A 20130-nucleotide genomic window follows, 5' to 3' on the forward strand; every position below is an offset into this window, starting at 1 on the left:
TGAGAAACAAATAATACCGGACATTGGTCACTTGCGGCTGGCAGAAAATACTAACTACAGTATATAGCCTGAAACGAACAACCGTGTCTCCCTGCAGCCTGCATAGTTCTCTCTGTCCTTTGTTTTTCTACACTCGTCCAAAGCGGCATGTAATTAATTTGATCATGGTACTTTCACACAGATAGCCTTTAACTCCGACTTTGTTTTCTATATGAAGTTAATGGCTGCTAAATGCAGCTTCCCATTCAGTAAATATCTAAAGGGCTAGTCCGTCCAATTTTTTATTTTTTTTACCAACCTTTAATCAGCTCTGGTTTAAAAAGACGCTCAAACCGCGACTAGAACATTCTGCCAGTCATTCAAACCCTTTAGTTTAAGTTTTTCCTTTCTGAATAGCATTAGCATACCAATTATAATGCGGTATGTCATGAACAAGCATGCAAAAAAGGTTATTCAAAATATACAATATCTTGGATAAATATTGTATATTTATCCAAAATAAATACAATATATTGTATATACAATATATACAATATACTAATAGATAGATAGTAGATACTTCAGGCAAATACCTGGAAATAGATTTCTACATAATGTGCTAGATTATTAAAATCTTAACTAAATAAATGTTTGCCTACGGAAGAGGATTTGGGAAAGAAAAGAAGGTATCTAACCAGATGGTCAACTGGCTTCTCTTGATGAGGAGAAGCAGTTCCTCCTGGATGACCGAGCTACTCGCCCCATGTCCAGACACCCTTTAGAGAAAACTTATTTCACACGCTCGTATCCGTGATCCTGTTTTTTGGGTCACTATCCATAGCTTGTGACCATAGATGAGGATATGAACGTAGATCGACCGCGTTGCCATTTGACTCAGCTGTCTCTTCACCGGTACAGCGCCCACATCAGACTCGGCGCCAAACCTCTTATTGACCTCCTGCTCTGTTTTTCTCTCATTCGTGAACAATACCCTGAGATACTAAAACTTCTCCTCTGGGGACAGCAGATCCCTTCCCTGATCTGGAGAAGACCCTCTAACCTTTTCCAGCTCAAAACCATTGTCTCAGGCTTGGAGGCACTGGTCCTCATCCCAGCCACCTCAATCAGCTTCATATTGCTCCAGCGAAAGCCACAGATCACGATCTCATGAACACAGCATCTGCAAAAGTCAGAGACACCAAAACTTTCCCCTCAACACCGTGGCTGTGCCTAGAAATTTTGACCAAAGAGGTTATGAACAAAATCAGAGACAAAAGACGACCTAGATGGAGCCGGGCTAATTTTCTTGCCAGAAATTAGCTCGACTTATTGGTGCCAAAGCAGTCCAAAGTTCTGACACTGATCGTACTGGGACCTAACATTCTGTATCAAAGGGCCTGGTACCCCATGCTCCCCATAAATCGCCCACAGGATTCCCAGAGAGACACAGTCAAAAACCTTCCCCAAGTCCATAACTCCCAGAAAACAGCTGCTGGTAGAGTTTTCCACCAAGAGGACGAAAACCACACAGCTCCTCCTGAATCTGAGATTGGACTATCTGGCAGACCCCAGGCATAATCTACCTAGTGGTTTATTGAACAGCAAACAGATATAGGTAGCATTTTACTATATGAGCATTAACAAATAATAACTGAAGCAAATCAGACTGAACTGAATCAATCATAACACGTCAACGTTTCCCGTGTCCATTTCACGTGTGTTTGGTCCGTTCACCTTTTGGCAAAGCGAGACAAAAGAGGATGATGAAAGAGAAGAAAGTAAAGTTGAAGACTACTGTGAAAGTAGCGAGGAGGATGAGGGAAGGACAGAAGTACAAAGGAAAGACAGAAAGAGGCTGTGCAGAGCTGGGAAAAAGGCATTTTCACAATGTAACAAAAATGTGTACGAGAGATGACCTACTAAGATGCTTTTTATCTGTGATTCACTGACAAATAAAGGAAATTAGATTTGCACTTCAAAAATCAAGGCAGTTCAAAGTCCTCATGTTTAGACCGACAAATCACAGGTTTGAGAGACAACCTTCTTTCTTAACCAACTGGTTCAACTGGTTCATCAGTTCTTGTTTGTTACGGCATACACTTTCTAAAACTTCATATGTGAACTTTGAGGTCAAATGACCTACATCTACATTTGCATACAACCAAAACCCTGCTTGACTCTCGGTGAATCATTACACTTCACCTGTACTGCAGAGTGTGGGGTGTTTGTGTTTTTTTTAAGCTGAGAGGAAACTTCAAGTAGGGGTTATGAGACAAAACACCAAATGCAGCAGCATGGAAAACCCAGCAGCCCAGAGAACAGGACTGGTGCAAGTAACCAGAAGTTTGTCTACATTTAAATTGGTAAGTTAGAACTTAAAAGTAGAAGCAACTTCTTTCACATTCTGCTGCTCATTTAAAGACAGTCATCCTTGTTTTTTTTTTTTTGTTTTGTTTTTTAATGACAGTCAGGTTTTTTGTTGGTCTTTTTCATAACTTTTCCAAATAGAAAAGCCAGTGTGTGGAACTTCCTTGGACTTTTTCACTGGGAGTGTTTCAGCTCTGACTTCCTTGTGCGATCTGCGCAACCAAAATCTCTCACTTCCCTAACAACAGCAGTGGGTGTCTGAATGACCTTGCCAGGAAATGTGTTAAGAAGCACTGTCCAATTGCAGAGTGGAGTAACAAGTTGGCTCAGAAAATGAGCCCCGTCGGAGGAGACGCTCAGGAGTTTAATGAATCTGACCTGTTACGCTCCCGCAGGCGAGAACAATGGCGGCCGGCGGCTGGATCTGCTTCCTAACTGGACTCCTGTCTCTGGCGTTGGCTGAGGGTCACAGTGAGTACCGATCACCACACCACCGGAGGGATCATTCACACTAAGACAATGGCTTTTGACACTGGGGTGACTTGTAGAGCCAGGCTGTGTCTCTGTAGAGCTAAAATGTGGTAAAATGTAACACAGTTGTTTGGATCAAAGGATTCGCTGATTCTGTGAAATCTAACTGATTTCAGTTTCAGTAGAGGTTGGAAAAAAACAATAGTTTTTTTTTTTTATAGATGATTACAAAGAGCAAAATGTCAAAACTGTAAGAGACTTAAAGCATCGAAGATGGTTTTGTTGGCTAAATAATAAACCAGCAGCACAAGTTTTAATCATAAAAGACTAAAAGTCTCAGGAAGACAGAAAGGTTTCATGTGAGCAAAACATCTGTGGTTTCTTCTAAACCAGTTAAACAGGTCATTCAGAAATCGCTTCCTCACATTAAAATTTTTATGTTATTTCAACAAATCGGATCTTCAGCAAGTGAGTTTATCAGAAGAACATAGTTTAAAAAAAATTAACTTTTACTCTCTACTTTTACGCTTTTGAAGAGAACAAAATATGTTGTTTTTTTTCTTTAAATCTCCGTAGAGCCCCGAGAATCATCAGCTCTAGTTAATCATTAAGGCTTTAAAGGATGACAGTGAATCAGGGTGAATCGTAACCAACACTATGCGTTTCTACACTAATTCTACCTCATGTGGAAACACTGTGACTATTCTTATGTATATTAAAATTATTCTTTTTTTAATTTCCCACTATACACGAACATTCAGAGTTAAGTCAAATTATTGGTTTGTGTGCGCAGATTTGGCCAATAAAGCTGATTCTGATAACAGAGCACATCGCTTTTAGACGGCCGGTTTATCTGTTCTTAGACTTTTAAAAAGTAGAATCGGAGTTATCAGATTCCTCCGCTATGTAAACAGCTTGACGTTTCTGTCCATGCTCTTTAGATGAGGGTTAAAACTACACTTTCCTCTAACTGGTGTTATCCTGATTTATCTCAGTAGCTAACAGCTAAAGGCTCAGGCCGCTGCAGGACATGTTGAGGACGTTTTGTCACTCTGCTACTTTCTCCTACTGCTCTCCAATGACAATCTGTTCATTTTCAGGTCGTTTTCTCTGCACGTAGAAAAAAAACACACTTTGGAAAAGTGTTCCCTGTTTTGAAAAATTAAACATAAATAGTTTTTGAAATCCCTTTTCTGCTTTTAATGTGACTCACCGTTCAGTTCAACTGAAACACGTAGAAAACCTTCAGGAGTGGAAACAGACACTTTTAAACCAATCCTGCTCAGACTTATTCATTTCAGCACTCATTCTTATGCCTAACGTAAATTAATAAGTATGGTCAAGCAGAAATAACATTTTGTCTGAATTTCATATCTTTTTCTAATTTCAAAATTTGTTTTAGCTGAAGTCATTGATTACATGCGTTTGGCAACAGCTCCAATGGATCTCAGTTTACATATGTATAAGTTAGGAAAAAAAATAAAAAAGGGCTTTATATTTGTGAAATGGCACAATAAACACAGTCATCTACGATATCAACAAGTTGTAGAAGAAACAAGGCAACATGTGGTAAACTTAAAGGTTTCGAGAAACAAACTGTTGAGTGAAGCTGCAAAGAAAATGAAAGCAACTCTAAAGAGCTGACTGTGTGACAACAACCCTATTGTTCTCCATGTCTGGAATAAGAACAATGACTTAAAATCTCAATCTACACTTTCCAAACAAGACAGAAAAATATCCTCCAAATCCATGTGGACGGACGTGTCGTGGTCTGTAGGATTTGACGCAACGTGAAACAGACTGCTTTGTAGCATCATGTTCGTTTTGTCAAAGAAGTGACAAAAAGAACATGGTTTCTACCAGGAGAGTGATTCGATTGTAAAGAAAGGTCAAAAGTCTGAGCTCACAAGAGGAAAATGAAAGTTGTGGCGTGGCCAGAGTGCAAAACTAAAGCTCACTTGGCAAATCAAAACTGGGGTCTCACTTACTGAGACTACAAGCTGAAACTCAATAAGTCTTTATCTAAGTGCTTCATTTAAAGATGTGAACTTTAGCTGACAACAATCAGGTTATTGCACATTATTCATTTATCTTATTTTCCATCTCAGTTGTTTTCCAGTTAAATTTTATGGGACACTTTTATGTGAATGTAAAGTGGAAGGTATTTATTGGTGGCGTTTTATGAGGGGTGCGAACACTTTTAACTTAAAAGTTATGCTTTCTGGAAAATAACAAAAAAATAATTGTGTGCAAAATCTAGAGCATATCAAAATCTAATAATGAGTCCCCATTGCATATTTCATATTTCGACAGGTTTCTGTCATGTTCCGTGTTTATTTTGGAGTTTCTGTGTAGTCCTGTTCCCTGAGTCTGTCTCTGCGTCTTCCCCGTTGATTGTTTCCCTGGTGTGTCTCATTCCCTTGATTACCCCGTCTGTATTTAATCCCACCTGTTGTCTGTGTTCCTCGTCGGATCCTCGTCGTGTGTATTGTCGTAGTCAGTGTCGTTTGTCTCAGGTCTAGTGTTCACCCCAGTAGAACTGTTAAGTCCTGGATAGCGTAGCTCTCAGGTCCTTGTCTAAGTTTGTCTTAGGTTTTGTGTTCGCTCCAGTTGAACTGTTAAGTCCTGGATAGCGTTAGCTCTCGTTTCCAGTCCTGTGTATCAGTTGCTACCGGTATTTGGCTGTGTGCCTATCTCTCTGCCGTGCTGCCTGTTGGACTGTTTTGAGCCTTCATTAAATCTTCATCTTCACCATACCTGGGTTCCCTGCGTCGTCTCCTCACCACCAACCACACACCACATGACAGTTTCTGACATTTCTGCAGTATTTCATAGTAAATACACACAAAACAAAACAAAATGTGTTGAACATTGGTGGGTTTTTGATATGGTTGATCTGGGAGGGAGGGATGACTTGAGGTGGACCAAAACTAAACCCCAAAAGGATTTTTTTTTCTTCTTTCTTTCTTTATTGCTCCACCTTGAATGGAAAGTGACCCTGAACTTAGTGATGGACAAACTGGAGTTAAATTGTAGGACTATGTTGGTGGTTTTTGTGCCTTACCATCTCCAGTTCAAAATTTTACATCCATTGGTTGTTCAGAATTTAGCTGAATGATTTCACATTCGACCCACTTGAAACACGTTATGGGATTCATAAAGACCTTTAATGTAGCTGTTAAAATAAAACAAACAAACAAACAAAAATACATTTTTAACTTGTTTTCTTGGAGTTAGAAACCCCCGTATTTTATCAAACCCTAACTAAGTTATTCTATAGTCACAACAGATCATTTTAGCAAGATGCTTCAAAACTAATCGATGCATCAACCTGTCTAACCAGATCAGCGGTTATACATGTATTCAGCTCATGTTTCTTATGGGTCAGGTTATACCAGCTTTGTCGAGGATGTGGGTGTTTTGTTGTGTTTGTTGAGTCAGGAGCTGCGGATCAGCAAGGTGACATTCAGGCAACAAGTGCCAATGACGTAGCCTCTGTGGCTTTTCTAGACGTTTGTGTGATTTACGTCGTAATAATAAACAATCGCGTTTGTACTAATACTTGAAATCCCAGAAAAAAAAAAAGAAGCATATTCTTACATTAGTGAGTGAGTTCTTTGGTGAGGTGTTAAAGCCACATCAATTTCTGTGTGTCATTTCCACGAGTATAATATCATTTCTTACATCACTTGGCCCCACACCCACCCACACAAGTGTTGCACCTGCTGCCAAACTCTCAGTCCATTAGAAACACCTTCCTGCAAAGGTGTCAACATATTGAGACTTAACTCATAAACTGTGATGCGAATGTTCCATCCGCCTTCAAATGATTTCTTCTTTTTTTCTTTTGTTTTAAACTCATTAAACATTAAAATCTATACTGAATCAACCAGTATAGATTCAGTATAACCAGTATAGATACCAGCCAGTATAGTTCTCTCATGCTGCCTCCACCGATGAGCAAATGAGGCGCAGACTTCAGAATCGCCCTCCTGGCGCTCTACAGGAAGCAAGAAAGACGTCAGCACGGCACGAAAAAATGGAGATTGTTCACACAGGAAGACTGTGCTGTGACAAAAGGCAGCTTTGCATAAGTTGTGCAAAAACAAAAAAAACATTTTCCCAAACAAACGGTTCTGTTTAAGACTTTCAGATGAGTAGAGCTCTCTGTAGGTTGCAGCCAAAAATGCTGAAAATGAAGTAACGTTTCCTGGTCCGGAAACAGTCAAGGAAAAGTGATAATAATATGATCCAACGTATAACAAACAGAAAAATTAATAGCACTGCAACAGAAGCGCATAAGTTTGAGGAAATGTAAAGAATAAGTGGGCAGCTATGACTTACTGTGTTCATTACATATGATTTCTAATTTACAATATAAATAAATAAGACAAGAAATCATGTAGATTTGTTGGCAGCTCTTGTAAATATTATTAGGCAGCAAAGTTAATGTAAAAAAAAAACAAAAATCCAGAATAAAACATGTTTGACTTGCTTTCATAAAGGAGGATGGGAGTGTAGGACGATTTAAGAAATTGTTTGTGAGGGTCTGAATTGTTTTTAGGTTTGTTCATTATTTCTGTCTTCTTTAGTTTCTATTCTTTCATTAGATCCTCCGTGTTTCGATTTTCCTTTGCTGCACTTCTTTCCTAGTTACTCCAGTTTAACTATGTTTAGTTATTCTTTAGTGTTAGATCAGCTTCTGATTTGCCTTAGTTCAGTCCTTTAGTTACTTTAGTTTTACTAGGTTCCTTATGTCTGGCTTTTTGTGACGGCTTGATTAGTTACCCAGTTTGTGTGCTCTCCCTCGCCCCCTGGCCACTTTCTCTCTCTCTCTCCTCTTGCACCTGCAACCCGTTTCTAATCAGCCATCTCTTCCTTGTTCAGTAATTAATATATATGTACTGTTTATATACATACACATTCTCAGTCACTCCTTGCTGGATTCTTCCATTAAATTCCTCCAATATGCGCCTCATTTTCCCACTTCCTGTTTTTTTCCTGCTTGTGGTTCATCTGGCTGCTTTTAAGTTTTGTATAATCATCACTTTACGATTAAAACCTCCAGCATCCACTCGACCTCTGCCTCTCTGCATATAGGTCAACTTCAACAAAACATGACATGATCAGTTCATATTAATATTATGATCAGATCTGAGTAATGCGCACTCTTTTTGCTACACAATGTCTGCTTGGTTTCAGCAGTCGGTCGCTGCAGTGCAACTGTTGTGTTGGTGTTATAACAGGTTTTTTTTTCTTGCTGTTTTGAGAACATCTGTAGGTCACGTACAGAGTTGTGCAATCAAGAGGATGCAACAACAGGGTTACAATCAGTCAGATGAGAAGTTTAAAGTTGTACATGAGTGCAGTATGCATGTGTAGGTGTCTGCAAACTAAATGAACATAAAAGTGTTAACATATAATTGGAGAGACTCAGCAGGTCTACAGCTGTACCAAAATCACAAAGAATTAACTGTAGAGTGCACAACAGATCATTAAAGTCTATTTATTTCTCATATTTTCTCCTGCATTTGGTAGTTGTTCAGGATGCATGTTGCATCAAAAATGTATTTTCCCAGGTCTCGTTTTAACAATGACAGATAGACTTTCTATATTTAACGTATCAGATAAATGTAGGATGCAAATTGTTTTTGTCTGATTGCAGTTTTTTTGTGTTTGTTTTGGTCACTAGTCAGACTCTACAATTCTGCAACTTCCAAAAGAGATTCACAGTAAACATAAAGCCCAATAGTTAATGGGGAAAAAACACTTTTACATTTGTTGTGCAATTTCTTCTTTATCTGTTTAATACGGGTCATCTGCGCGTCTTGTGAGTTGTTTGGTCATTTTCTCTTTCTTTTTTGTATGTTTTCTTTCTTTTTTTTTGTGCTTTTGTTCCTTTTGTCAGAGATTGTGTTTGTCAGATTTGGACATTGCTTTGCTGTCATTTCTAGGCAGCAAAAACAATAAAGTTCCCCATAGAAAAGTGGCCATGAATAATATGTTTGTTTTTCCTCTGTATGTCATTTTGTAATTTTTCATCCATTTTGGAAACATGACATTTCGTGTTAAAGTAAACAGTGCCACATTGATGATATGATGTTCTGCACAGTTGACATTTCATGGCAGGTTTACACTTAATCCAGGACCTGGAAGCTCTCTGCTTGTGTTGCTTAATCAAGTATTGCATATTTACGGATGGAATAAAGTGGCATTTTAGTAGCTTGTGTTGAATTTTCAGAGCTATTTTCATGCTCCTCTTTTGATTGATTTTGCAACAGATTCAGGCTTATTTGAACACTTTACCTGCTGTAAATTTTGTAAAATAAAAAAAAAAATACAGTGAAGATGTTACTGGACCCTTAATACAAAAACGGTCACAATCAGCTCGAATTATTATTATTATTATTATTATTATTATTATTATTATTATTATTATTATTATTATTATTATCATTATTATCGTTATTATTATTATTATTATTATTATTATTATTATTATTATTATTATTATTATTATTATTATTATTATTATTATTCAGGCAGCACTCGGTGACCTTTGACTTTTTTTTTCTGTGCAATGCCTCTTTCAGACCACCAGGGGGAAGCAGACACCTACCACGTGAGTGCTGGTCACTTGTTTCTGCTGAGTTGCCCGATTGCTGGCGCTCATTCCGAGATAAAGTGGAGCAGAAGAGACGGGGGCGATGAGAGCCTCCCCGCTGGGGTGGAGGTCAGAAACGGGTCGCTGTGGTTTCTACCCGTGCAGATGACTCATAGTGGAAGCTACATCTGTGAAAAAAGGTCAGACAACATCCTGCACATATATGTCTTTACGTTTATCCTGTACTGTCGTGAAAATCCTATAAGAAATAAGCTCTACAGACTATATTGAGCTTTTCTCTGGAGTATTTTAAGTGTTTTCTTTTTCTTTTTCTGCAGGAATAAAACGAAACCATCAAAAAGACGATTTAGAGTTTCAGTGTCCGGGTCAAACTGCCCTGATCCAAGTGAAGAGATTGTGGCTACAAAGGAAACTGGTGAATTTCTTCAGTGCAAACAGAAAGAGATCTTCAGACTGAATCTCCCAAGGAAAATACGATGGACGAAGGTTTTTTTTTTTTGTCTAGTAAATAGTTTTTCTTTTATAAAATGGTCACACATCACTGGCTTTGTAAGTAGTTATCAATGACAAAGAACGCATTAGGAAATGAACATAAATATTTGTTATCAGTAAACATTTAAAGCTGAAAGTTGTTTCATAACTGCGGCTGAAAGCAAAGCTGTGATTTGTGGGTTTTTTTCCCCGTCATGTCTGATGGTTCCTGACTTAACAACACTGCCCCCTTTTGGCATACCTTGTACAATGCATCTGCCTAAACAAGCAACGTGTACATACAGTACAGTTATGCAGAAGTTACACATTTTGTTACATTACAGCCACAAATTTACAAGTATTTCCAAAATATTTTTTCAATGAAACGCACATCTACATCCTGAAAATTTTGTCCGTTGTTCTTAGCAACGTTTAGGGCTTTTATCTCTTCAGTAGGGTGATCCTCTCTCAAGTCTTTGTAGCCGCTAACTTGTATTTATTTATCTGTTTTTGTCATACGCTCAACGCTGCTGCCACATTTCACTGTAAGATATTGGCTGTGTTCCCTTCATGGCTTATAGCAGACTGGAAACAACACCTCTTCAGGCTTGCCCTCATTAATAGCTTCCTTCCCACCACTCTTCCATTAAGACCAGCTTGCCAGAGTGCGTAACTTATTGGTCTTATGTAGGCCTGACACGATAACAAATTTTACTGAGCGATTAATTGTCTAAAAAATTATTGTGATAAACGATAATATTGTTTCAAGACCTTTTGACACTGATTTCCTGCCATAGATAGATACACTTTATTTTCAAAAGAACACATAACACTGGAACTGATAACCTAAATAAACAAAACAAACAAAAATAAAATGGATTCTCAGTCTCCATTAACAAAAAACATACTTAAATAAAAACTAAACAACATGAAGCCAAAGTTGAAATAAATACTGCATTCAACCAAAAGAGTGCAGATTATGAAATCTGTATACTATATTGCCCTTCAATAATCACTAGATTTAAATAGAGAAGATGGGCACATCCGACTACCTAATGCAGTAGTTCATACTGCACGATTTTTTGCCCCTATTTTCCCCTTATGACAATCTTAGATCGTTGGCCGATCTAAGATTGTCGCTGGTGATCGCGACAGGCCTAGTCTTATGTTTATTCCCTGTCTCTTTCTTATGGTTCTATCAGGAACATTTACCATAACTGAGGCAAATCCTGTAATGACGACTTATCCTGGTTGAGTCTTCTTGGCGTGAATGACTGAAGTCTTAAAGCATTGTGACCCTTTCCAGCCTGATAACGCTCAATAACTTTGTTAAATTTCTTTAGACGACCATAATATGTTGCTAAAGTTTTTGCCTAGTAAAATATTTCATCGTTTAAAAACTTTTTTGTGTGCTCTCTCAAAAATTTGCTTGGGGTTATATATATATATATATGCATATATATATATATATATATATATATATATATATATATATATATATATATATATATATATATATATATATATATTTTTTTTTTTTTTTATAATTTCTTATTTTTTTTATTAAGTTGTATCTTTGGAGCAGTCAGTGTTTTACATGCTGTGTGCAGCAATCAGAATCATCTCAGCTTAGAAAATCAACTAGAAAAACAATGACTACTCTCTCAAAATTACTACTTTGTCAGTCTTATAAGAGCACATTTCTGCTGAGATAAATGTTCCTTTGTGATTTTCAACTCTAAATCATTTTTGCAAACAGTAAAAAAATTAAAAATGATTTAATTTGTCGTCAATCCCCGCCTTTCCCCCCCTAAAAAAGAAAAGAAACAAAGAATTCATTTTATTTGTTTGTACACAGGACTGTCAGCAGGTGCAGCCGGATGGAGAGTCCATCTCTCTGAACACAAACGGCTTAATGAGGCTGGCGGAGGTTTCGGAGGCAGATGCAGGAAAATACACGTGTCACATAGACGTTACTGTAGACGGCCGGAATTACACCGCAGCACGCAGCGTCCAGATGACTGTCAAAAACGGTACAGTATATCTCAACTTTGGACAGTTAAAGTGGAGGATTTTTGTGATATACAAATAGCTTTTTTGAATTAATTTCAGAACTCGGTCTTATTTCGTAAAAGGTCTGTTTGCACCCCATATCTTGACTGGACAACATCTGCTTATCTCTAATACATTCTTCAAATTGATCAGATTGTGAGAACAGATTTTTGAATCCCAGCTCTCCTCAAACGGCCCAACAGACGTTCCTTCAGATTCAGGTCTGAAGGCCTTCAAAGCATGAAATGTGCTTAGCAACAATCCATTGCTGTTTGATTTAAGTGAACACTTTGATGTCAAAATCAAACGCTCAAAAGTAACTGACTAGTATTTGGGACTAATTTGTTACCGCCACGTCAACATAAACTCCACTTCCAAAGAAAAGGAAACCCCCAAAAATGAAGTAGCCATCGTGTTTCAGCATTCTTTTTGTGGATGATTTTGTGCTTTTGATGCCAGTCACAGTTCCAGCTTGAGTTTCTTCTAAGGAAGTAAAGATTTCTGACATGTAACTCGACTCCTTAGCCCAGACAGACGGACAAAACAGTACTGACATACAGACAGAGGCGGCCATTGTTCCATGTAGGACACACAAAGGGTTGGCAGAAATCCCACCAGCTCCTGTAATGTTTCCAGTTTTTCATTTGTTTTGGGTTAGGGTTAGGGTTAGTTTCACAACTCCCTCATGTTTTCACCAAATCCTGATATCTGTCTTTGCTGCAACAGCATAAATACTCTTGTATTTGTATATAAAGTGTTGTGCTCTTTTTTTCTGTTCCCTGATATCATTTTCAAATTTATGTGGTTGTAGGTACTCCAGATCTCTTTCCAGAGATTCATGTTGTGAGGCCCAAAAACGAGGTGGTCATAGTGGAAGTGGGTAAGTAAACAAAGCATTCTGATTTCTAGCTTTATTGTTTTTATCTCTTTGTTCTGTGCATCCCTTATTTTGTTGAGTTTTTGCTTCCATGATTTGGTGGGAAAGCAGATTTGTCATTCACTTTCTGCTTGGTTTGTTTGCCACTTTACTTGACAACCAGGCAAGAGAGCAGAGCTGCACTGTAAGGCCTACACCGGCTTCAGTGAGGACGAAGAGATTGCCATGTACTGGATCATCAACGGGACATACGCTAGCGACATCAGCGGGCTTGCCGAGTCCTGGAAATTGTGAGTCTCTCCGTCTTATCATGTTGTTGTGGTTAAATTTGTTGACCTGGATGGGGCTGTTGGCAAAAGAAGAAGAAATGTTGAAGACCCAGGGGACAATCGTTGTTTTATTCGTCACGAGTCAATCTACTCGCCATCGTTAGATAATGAGATGAAATAAACACGAGGCTCTTAAACAAGTCAAAAGAAAAGCAGCAGGAACATTTCCCATGTGCAGCAGTCACACTACTGCAACTTGTCTTGTATCTCAAAGGCAAAGAAACATAAGCAGCTTTAGTAAACAACATAATACCATGTCTGCTTAATGTCATTTGATCTCAGGGTAAACCTGGTTGTCCCAGAGTTTTTACCCATGCCAAAAATTTCTGCATCATGAATGTCAAAGTTAATACTATACAGTGCCTTGCAAAGGGGGTTCATACCCCTTGAACCTTTCCATATTTTGTCACACTATTGCCACAAACATGAATATATTTAATTGGATTTTAGTGTGAAGAACCAACAGAAAGTGGTACACAATTGTGAAGTAGAAAGAAAATTATCTTTATATACGTTATATTTTGATTTGTGGCTGCTATGTGACAAAATTTGGAAAAGTTGTAGGGGTATGAGTACCTTTGTAAGCCACCATATATCAGGAATTTACACAAGTGTTGCTTAGATGTTACAGCAACAACCCAGTAATAATATAATTTAACCTCATGCTGAGGTATGCCGACTTTCTGTCTGCGCTGATGAAGATTTACTCGCCTGGCCATGATAATTGCTTGAAAAGGCTCCGAATGATCACAGCCTTGTCCACTTTTTTGATTGATTTGGTTCCTAATATTTTTCAACATTCAGTTTTCATCGTCAGATGATCAGTTTGTTTAAAAATCCTGCCACAACTGAAAATGTCTCCAATTTTACCTTTTATATTCCCAAATACACACAATATACACAACAGGGGTGAATGAAAACTACTTGCCCCTACTACTTTACGTCTTAAAAGACAAAACCTGTTGTACAAAACATGCTTCAAGCGTACTGGTCACGGCAGTTTAAGAAGCAGATTTGTAATAAGTGTCTATTAGGGTTCATATTTTTAAATGACAGATTTTTTTACTGTCTTTTCTAGTGTCCATGAAAGAGGCAAAGTATTTGGTCAGTCCACTCTGTCCATCGCTACAGTTCGAAACGAGTTCCTGAACATCCCCATCAATTGCCACATCTCAAGCCCGGCTGAAGAGAAGGTCGGGGAGGCCCGGCTCCAAGAAGGTATTTTGCTCCAAACGTCTCGGATGCATTAAAGTGATCGCTCGGTGTCCGGTCTAACCAGAAAACCTGTTGACTCTTGTTTACACGCTTCATGTTGAGTAGCCGTTTGTGTTTGTCTGCCTTGTTTCCTCAGCTGACCCAACTGAACACAACACGTTCTACATGATTGTGTCTCTCTGGCTCTCGGCCCTCTTTACCATCCTGATCCTGACGGCCTTCTTCCTCATCTGTAAAGTCAACCTCTTCTTAGCATACAGGGCACTTAAGACATTGTTTTCTAAACAAGGTGAGCAGTTCGTCTTGTATCATACAGATTTTTACATACGCTGTATAAAAAGACATATAGCCATCTCTTCTCACTGTTGGACTAAACTTTCCCTTTTCTTTAAGTCAGTTAGGCTGAACAAAACCATATTTACTTGCTAAATGGCAGAATTATCATAGGATATTCCATTGCCACCTTATTCGAGATCAGACATTAAGAATATTAAGTTCTTAAACAATTTGCGAAAGCCCAGAGGACTCTTGATGGTTTACCTCACAGCATTGGAGCTAAGGGTTGGGCACCGATGGGTCTTCCAAAATTAGTTACAAAGTTGCTTAGCTGCAACAAAGTCAACGTTTTAAGTGGCCATCATAAAGCCTTGATCTCACTACAGTGGAAATTTATCGGGCAGAGTGGAAAAGGTGAGTGTGAGATACAAACCCAACTTGATTACAGCAGCTGTGTCAGAAGGAGGAATGGGCCAAAATCCCTGCAATCCCAGCTGACCCGAGTCGTAGAGTTTAAAAGGCAATTCAGACAAATATTAAAAGGAACAAATCTAAACTTCTGGATTAGAAGGAACTGAAAAATATATCTCTTATCAGTCTGGCATTCAGGGAATATAAATTACTTTTGGCAATCCTTTTTTTAAAATCATGATTTATTTCTAACTTTTAGCACAACAATGAACACCATATACAGACATTCAAGTAAAGACATGAAACGGCAATTTGAGTAATAAACACAAATCAATACAAAACAAAAGCCAGAGATAAAAACAAAGCACACAAAAAAGCACAGAAAATATTTTCATATCGAAGAAGGTGGATAAATAAAAAATAGAGAACAAACAGAAGTTACAGAAAATAAATAAAATATTAATTTTAACAGAGGGCAAATGAAATGGGGGATCTATATGCTTAATGTTTCTGTTCTACTGTAATTGTTATGAGTGTTAGATAAAGGGTGTACGCTGCTTTAATGGAAATCAGGGAATCGCCACTCATGGGGTCACATCGAGGGTCAAAGACGTGACATGGTCCAAATGACCAGATTCTTGGAAACATGGTTTCAAATCCCTTGAGAGGATATCTTGGTAAAACAGGAAAGAGATTTAATGTCATTCAGTGAGAAGAAACAGTTTGTTTTTATTGCACAGCTGCAGCAAAAATAACATTCAACTTGACAACGATCACTCGTTGTTCCAACAGTTCCAGATGGGAAGCTTTACGACGCCTACGTGAGTGTCAGTCAGTCGGCCATGCTGGGTTTGGACGGCGTGGCCTGCTTTACCCTGCGGCTCCTGCCAGAGGAGCTGGAGCAGAAACACGGCTACTCCCTGTTCATCAGAGGTCGGGACGACCGCCCTGGAGAAGGTCAGGAACCACAAAAATACCACGTCATGGGAAAGGAGAGCTTTCTAGTAACAACCTGTCTGAACACTTCCTTTTAAAAGCGCAGCTTCTTCCAAAATCTCCCGTTTTGTGCGATTGCAACCACAAAACTACGACAGCTGTTGCCACGCGCTGCACACGAACGGTTTTCCGTTCGCAGTGTCTGGGTGTAATCACTTAGTCACGACTTGCGTTTCTTGTCTTAAATGTCTTACAGCGGTCCATGACGTCATCTCCGCTGCGGTGCGCCAGTGCCGCCGACTGCTTATCGTGTTGTCGTCTGCTGGCAAATCAAAGGAGACGGTGCAGTTCTGGGAGAATCACAGCCTGCACACGTATGAGCAGAAAGTGGGCCTTCACGACGCCTTGATGCGAAACGACCCTAAAGTCATTCTGGTGGAAGTCGGTAAGGGCCAAGAGTCTTCTCACTTGAGTTTTGTGAACGTTAAATCTGCAGTATGCCATTTTTATTTTTGTTTTGCATGTTTGTTAAAGCTGTCACTATGTTGTGACAGTGTGACATGAGAGACTGATGATCTGTGAAAACCTCCATCTTCACCTCCTCCGTGAGCTTCAGACATTATTTCAGACTATTGTCGTATGAAGAAATGCACAACTCCCGACCAAAAATAACAAAATCAGAGCCAGGAGGATGGTCTTAGCGCTGTCAATCATCCTCATGTACTCATTGCTCAATGCTGACAGAGTGTTGGCTGCGCTGCTGCGTCCGTAGCCCCTCCCCTCCCACTCAACACAAATACCAGCAGCTCTCTCACCCTGTACACTGTGTGACTGCCACACATCATCATAAAACGTTTTGTAGTTTGAGGCATCGTGTAAAACAAGAGGAAACTGCATGAGTCCAGGGTGAAGGCGACAGCTCATCCACAGGCCACCAGGCCCACTGGGGAATTCCCCCGGTATGCCAGTCCGTCTGCCCTCTCCCGCCCTCAGATTGTTGTGATTTTGCCAAAAAAATCTGTGAGTAAGACTCAGAAACGCATAAAAGCTGTTTCTGCTCAGCTGAGAGACACAACCAATTCTGTGTTTGTCTGTCACAAAACAAGACAGATGTTCACTAAACTATTTCTTTTGATATTCATGATCAGGTCCTAGTGAGACATCTGAAGTGCAGCTTAAGTCAGAAGGATGAAAACACTGCAAAATTATACCAATTATTTCTAGTGCAAATGTTTTAGTGCATTTGAAATAAAACTAAACTGACTTCCAAGTAACTTTTCAGCAATGTATAGGAGTTTATTTTAAATCAATATTTTCATAATGCTGATGAAAAACTATTTAAACTTTCAGATTATTTCGCTTATGGGAAAAATATGTCGCTATGAGTGAAATTATCTGCCAGTGGAACTAGTACATTTTCATTAATATGGAGGAATTATTGACTTAAAACAAGTTTCTATAGGCTGCCAAAAAGTTAGATTTGTCTTACTGCAAGTGTGCTAAGATATTTGCAATAGAAACTAGATCAAAAATACTTTGTAATTTTTTATTTATTTATTTATTTATTTTGCAGTGTGCATATAAAAAAGAAGAAACTAATGATTTAGCCTCTTCAACAAGTTGCTGCAATAAAGTAAAATTTTCTAAGTTTCCACTCGCGTACGGTTGAGTCAGATTGCGACATGACTTTAACTCCCTGTGGCGTTGAGATAAGACCGAACTCTAATCTGCACTTCAGTAACCGTTCACGCCACAAATGACAAGAAGCTCTCCATCGCAAGACAAAGAAGGAACATTTTCTCTTAAATAATTGGCTTTTCATCATACATTAGTAATCAGTAGAGGTTTCACTGTTGGCACTTTTTGCCCACATTAATAGAGGGTAATTCCTTACCTGGTCTTTTAAGACTTAAAAAAGCTGCTTCCCACATCTGTTATGTTCCATGCAGGGGAGAGAAAGACACAAAGTGACTCTGGTCAGGCTCCATGTTTTGACTTTTGAAATGCTGTCAATCTCACCCCGGCCTGGCTTACTGTGATGCCTTCACCGTTGGTAAAAAAAAAAAAAAAAATCTAGGATTTTCGAGTTTCTCACTGATCAGACTCCAGTCTGAGCGCAGCATGTTGTTAAAACTTCAGCAAACTTCATTAGACCAAAATGTTCTCAAAGCAAGAAACTGTTGTTTTATCTCACGGCTTGAGAAGAATCAGATAATTTCTCTCAAAGCTTGAAGCCAAGCATCTCTAGTTCCTGTGTAAGATCCTGAGATAACGAATGAAGCGACGTGCGGTTTATGTTTTTAGAGAGTTCTAAGCCTCTTCATTCAGGTTTTACCAAGTTAACTTGAATTTTTCCTAAACCTTTTCACTTGGAGGTAAAATCTAAACCAAAGGGAAATTGAAAGCCTTTTAAAAGTGCATAAAAACACTTTAACGCATCACCTCTCATGCAGTCGCCTCTCCTGTTCTCTCTTGCCAGACGGTCCGGTCGATTACAGTCAGCTGCCGGAGTCACTGCGCTACATCAAACGGACACAAGGAGCTCTGGAGTGGAAAAACTCATTTGCTGAAACCAACAAACTGACTCAGATGTACCTGAAAAGAAACTTTTGGAAGAGCCTGCGCTGTCACATGCCTGCTGTACCTGCAAGGAGGCCGCAGAGTATCGCTTGAAGCGGTGAACGTACTTTGATTTACCTGGAAGGTTTAAAGATGGCATCCATCAGAAGCTTCAGTTTTCAGAAGTCTGTCTTCTGAAGTCGTCCACAAGCGGGGACTAAACGTTTGAGTCGCCACGTGGATTATTTATTTCAGATAACGTATACTTTTATAAAGTAAAGGACCTTTTCTGAGCCGAGCTGTGTTACTTTTCTTGTCTTTGGTGTTGTTTTGAAGCATCTCAGATTTCTTGAACGCTCATTGTGACAACAGAGCGTTGATTCAGTTCGTAGAGCTGAGCCTCCATGAAAGCTTTTGCTGTACTTGTTCCCAAACTGGAGGTTTGGATGCCAATGCAGACCAGAGATTTGATTTCCTCTTCACAAATCAAAGCGAACAGTAAAAATTATAATGGAACATTTGTACAATTAACAGCATGTCAGCTGTTGCAACCTGTCCGTGTGAGAAGCAGTAAATGCCCCCTTATTGGTGATAAATGCCAATAAGCATTTCTGATAGCCATCAATCAGTCTTAACATCACTACGAGGGAAATCTGACTCACTCTTCCTTGCAGAATTTTTTAATTTCAGCCACACTGGAGGGTTTTCAGACATAAATAGTATTATTTTTGTTGTCAAGAGATTATACCAAGTTGTACACATTACACACATCTTGCATAACTTTGATAACAAATCAGACTTGGATTAAAAGTCTGTTAAAAGCCCCAACTTTGCATTATTTTGTAAATATTGACACTTTAATGCAAAGTTGGCATTTTTAATGGACTTCCAATGCAACTTTTAGAGCAACTTTGCATTAAAAGTATCATTATTTACCAAATGACACTTCATTGACATAGACATTCATAAAGACTCCTTCATGTTCATAACAGGTGTTATGTCAGTCTTATGCGCATCTCGTCAAATAAAGTGTTGCTAAGTATTTGATTTTAAATTAAAAAAACATTAAAACCACTGGCTTGATGGATTTAATATTGTGTCTTTGAATGTCAGATCAGTTTTGTAATGTAAGAGTTGAGCATCGCTGTGGGTGAAAGAGCCTCTGTCTTCTCTTATTTTCTTTTTTAAACCAACATCGTCTATTTGTCTGACTTCACCATTCCTTATACTTTTTTTTCTCTTTCCAAACATTAAGACCCTCTGCTGAGCTGACCGTTTTGTCTAAGACGATCACACCTGCAAGCAGTTTGCAATACCCACTTTACGTGATGCAGTCGTCTGGAAGGAAACTGAGTCACTGAGGAAAACAGTTAACACCCAAAAGGAGGTTTTTACTCATGGTGGTTTGAACGAGGAATATTGTTTCAGTGAGGCTGGACGTTTTCAGAAGACTCTCAGGAGAAACGATAGCAGTAAAGTTACCACAAACTTTTGCTTTAGCAGCATTTTTTAAATTTTTGGAATAGAGATTCACTAATGGAAAGAGCTGACAGTAGCTGAGC

General features: G+C 38.8%; 1 protein-coding gene across 1 annotated transcript; it reads left to right on the forward strand.

Annotated features, from left to right (window-relative positions):
* The first annotated feature begins 2104 nt into the window (after window positions 1-2104).
* On the forward strand, window positions 2105-19642 carry il1rl2 (interleukin 1 receptor-like 2). Its single transcript, XM_088011092.1, has 12 exons — window positions 2105-2342; window positions 2742-2817; window positions 9411-9621; window positions 9760-9928; window positions 11772-11946; window positions 12777-12845; window positions 13006-13132; window positions 14250-14389; window positions 14523-14675; window positions 15866-16030; window positions 16266-16454; window positions 18489-19642. Exons 1-12 carry the CDS (start codon window positions 2247-2249, stop codon window positions 18680-18682), a joined length of 1764 nt encoding a protein of 587 aa, XP_087867218.1. The 5' UTR covers window positions 2105-2246; the 3' UTR covers window positions 18683-19642.
* The last annotated feature ends 488 nt before the right edge of the window (window positions 19643-20130 follow it).

The sequence above is a fragment of the Poecilia mexicana genome, unplaced genomic scaffold (assembly GCF_051168715.1).
Source record: "Poecilia mexicana isolate PSO_F unplaced genomic scaffold, ASM5116871v1 scaffold_2, whole genome shotgun sequence".
NCBI lineage: Eukaryota > Metazoa > Chordata > Actinopteri > Cyprinodontiformes > Poeciliidae > Poecilia > Poecilia mexicana.

What these genes read in the sequence shown, in the direction of transcription:
- il1rl2 (XM_088011092.1), top strand. Translation starts at nt 2,247, where the DNA reads ATGAGACAAAACACCAAATGCAGCAGCATGGAAAACCCAGCAGCCCAG. An exon ending in GGTGGTCATAGTGGAAGTGG is followed by an intron (nt 12,846 to 13,005) that starts GTAAGTAAACAA and finishes CTTGACAACCAG; the next exon opens with GCAAGAGAGCAGAGCTGCAC. An exon ending in GACATTGTTTTCTAAACAAG is followed by an intron (nt 14,676 to 15,865) that starts GTGAGCAGTTCG and finishes TTGTTCCAACAG; the next exon opens with TTCCAGATGGGAAGCTTTAC.